Source organism: Colletes gigas, unplaced genomic scaffold, assembly GCF_013123115.1.
Source record: "Colletes gigas isolate AHSC1104 unplaced genomic scaffold, ASM1312311v1 Colletes_gigas_Sc00005, whole genome shotgun sequence".
In the NCBI taxonomy this organism is placed as follows: domain Eukaryota; kingdom Metazoa; phylum Arthropoda; class Insecta; order Hymenoptera; family Colletidae; genus Colletes; species Colletes gigas.
The window spans coordinates 6,919,550-6,921,877 of record NW_025106634.1 but is presented as its reverse complement, the minus strand read 5'-3'; the positions used below and the strand labels follow the sequence as shown (position 1 = coordinate 6,921,877).

General features: G+C 34.8%; 2 protein-coding genes across 2 annotated transcripts; one reads left to right on the top strand and one right to left on the bottom strand.

Annotated features, from left to right (window-relative positions):
- Positions 1–147: 147 nt before the first annotated feature.
- On the top strand, positions 148–1,423 carry LOC122395371 (serine/threonine-protein kinase mos). Its single transcript, XM_043392870.1, has 4 exons — positions 148–341; positions 414–604; positions 680–1,062; positions 1,118–1,423. The coding sequence occupies exons 1-4, from the start codon at positions 268–270 to the stop codon at positions 1,421–1,423; spliced, it is 954 nt and encodes a 317-aa protein (XP_043248805.1). The 5' UTR covers positions 148–267.
- LOC122395372 (U6 snRNA-associated Sm-like protein LSm5) lies at positions 1,413–2,239 on the bottom strand. Its single transcript, XM_043392871.1, has 3 exons — positions 2,061–2,239; positions 1,788–1,984; positions 1,413–1,573 (listed from the first exon to the last, which is right to left on the bottom strand). The coding sequence occupies exons 1-3, from the start codon at positions 2,104–2,106 to the stop codon at positions 1,541–1,543; spliced, it is 276 nt and encodes a 91-aa protein (XP_043248806.1). The 5' UTR covers positions 2,107–2,239; the 3' UTR covers positions 1,413–1,540.
- Positions 2,240–2,328: the final 89 nt, after the last annotated feature.

Sequence of the window (2,328 nt, the reverse complement as noted above, 5' to 3'; positions counted from 1 at the left end):
TAATTGCCATCTGTTTTAGTTTCTTGATATCCTTACATTATAAACGGATCGTTGTCGTACGTTACAAAGCTGCTATATCTTTACGTGATAATTATTATTCGTAAAATTCTTGACTAACGATCACGGTTATACATTATTTATTTTTACTTGTTCTTGTATACGCCCTTGACATCTATTTCTATTATACATAGCACTTGCTAAACGAGAAATGTTTGTTTTCGTTGTAATTTTCGCGAAGTACGTTCTCAGTTAAATGTATAATCTCAAATGGCTTCTCCGCAAAGATTGGCAGTTAAATTGTGTAACGTATCGCCTCGTGTGTTGCAAACCGTGGAAAGAAGGTAAATGCAATTATGAAAAAACTAGACATTTAATTCCGATCATTTAATAGCATTTAACGTACATCCTTATAGACAATTTTTGTGTCCAATAACACCAGTCAAGGATACTTGCAAACAAAATACTAAAAATAAGGAACAACTATCCCCTTTTAATATCGATACTCCGAACAGGAGGAAAATATTAAAAGATGGTCTTCCAAAGAAACACGGCACAGTGCTTGGAAGCGGCGGATTTGGTATCGTATATAAAGCTTCTTATAAAGGTGATGAAATTGTAATTTTCCAACTCGTTAAGTTGTATATAGAACATTTTCGAATATTAATTAAACCTACAATAGGAGATCAAGTGGCAGCTAAAGTAATGGAAACGAAAAAATGCATCAGTGCATTAAATTCTGAGAAACATGCCTCTTTCTTAAGGCATTCCAACATAGTAAAAATCTTAATGATAGAGGAAGGTGCTTCGTTATCTTTAATAACAATGGAATTATGTGGTACCACTTTGCAAGATCATCTGGACAAAGCAGCATTAGTTAAAAACAAAATAGTTCGCATATTACGGGATATAACCTGTGCATTGCAATTTTGTCACAATGCAGGCATAGTGCATGCTGATGTTAAACCTAAAAACATTCTAATGTCCGCGGATGGCCAAGCAAAGCTTACCGATTTCGGTAGTTCTGTACTAATAGCGGAACCAAACGAGCCTTCTGAGTTTCATGTAGGTTAATCTCATTTGCTGCTTTACTTTTTTATTAAAACCACTATTTTCATAGGGTACACCAGGGTATGTAGCTCCAGAAGTATTAAAAGGGAACAAACCAACTCCTGCAGCAGACATTTATTCTTTAGGTATCGTAGCCTGGCAAATGATATCTAGAAAATTACCATTTGCTGGATTACATAGTCATACGATTATCTACCTTTCCGCGAAAGGGAATCGTCCGAGGGACGACGATATTAACGATAACTTTAATGGTATTTATAAAACATTGTACAGAAAAATGTGGTCACAATATGTTATGGATAGGCCCGCTACAAACGAAGTGATCAGTAATATTGATAGGTTGATCGTACAATAATAATATTTATTTTGATTAATATTTTTAATCAGAGTGTAACACTGATGTTTTGTAATACATATGCTTAGATTAATGTTTATATTTTAATCGTACAAAATAGAACAAAAAGGGACTATTTTATGTATCAGGCATTTCTCCACCAGGTACAAGCTGCAACAAAGATATCGTAAACGTTATAATTGTATCGTATAATAAACAATTATCAGAATAATTCATTCGAGAAGTTGATTCTAATTTGCGAGAAAAAGAATGTTGGTTAGGTACGAGTATCAGATCGAATTACATCGATACGATCGTATCGAACAATCGTGAAATACTTTATGCGTGAATGGAAGTTGAATACTTGCAAACGTTAATTACTAACCATCGTGATATTGCTTCCATTAAGCAAAATTTGATCGAGTTTGGTGACTCTTCGTCCTTCGGGTGTTGCTTCGCTTTCCGTCACATCTTCGAGTAACATATTCACAAAGTCATCGAAACCTAACAAAGTGCCGACAATTTCTTTGTCGTTTTTCATAATGATGTGTATCCGTGAACCGATGCATTTGTCAACCAATTCTGCAAATTCATGCCGTGTGACGGTATAGCGATTAAAAGAAACGAGGTTATAAATGCATCGTAAATAGAATCTTACCTAGAGGCAACAGAGTTGACGGATTTGTGCTGACAGATGTTGCCATACCGCAAGCATTACCAAGGACACGTTAATTATAAATAAAAGCAACAACGCGCCAAAAATTGGTTTCTATTATGTCGAGAAACAGCGGGAATAACAGTCGCTTGAAGATAGAATGTAAACAATATTTGAAAATGTAGCGACGCCTATGGCACGTACGGAAAACACACCTGTAGATTTCTTTACCGAGCTTAAAGTTATTATTTTGTAATCTTTAAAATAAATA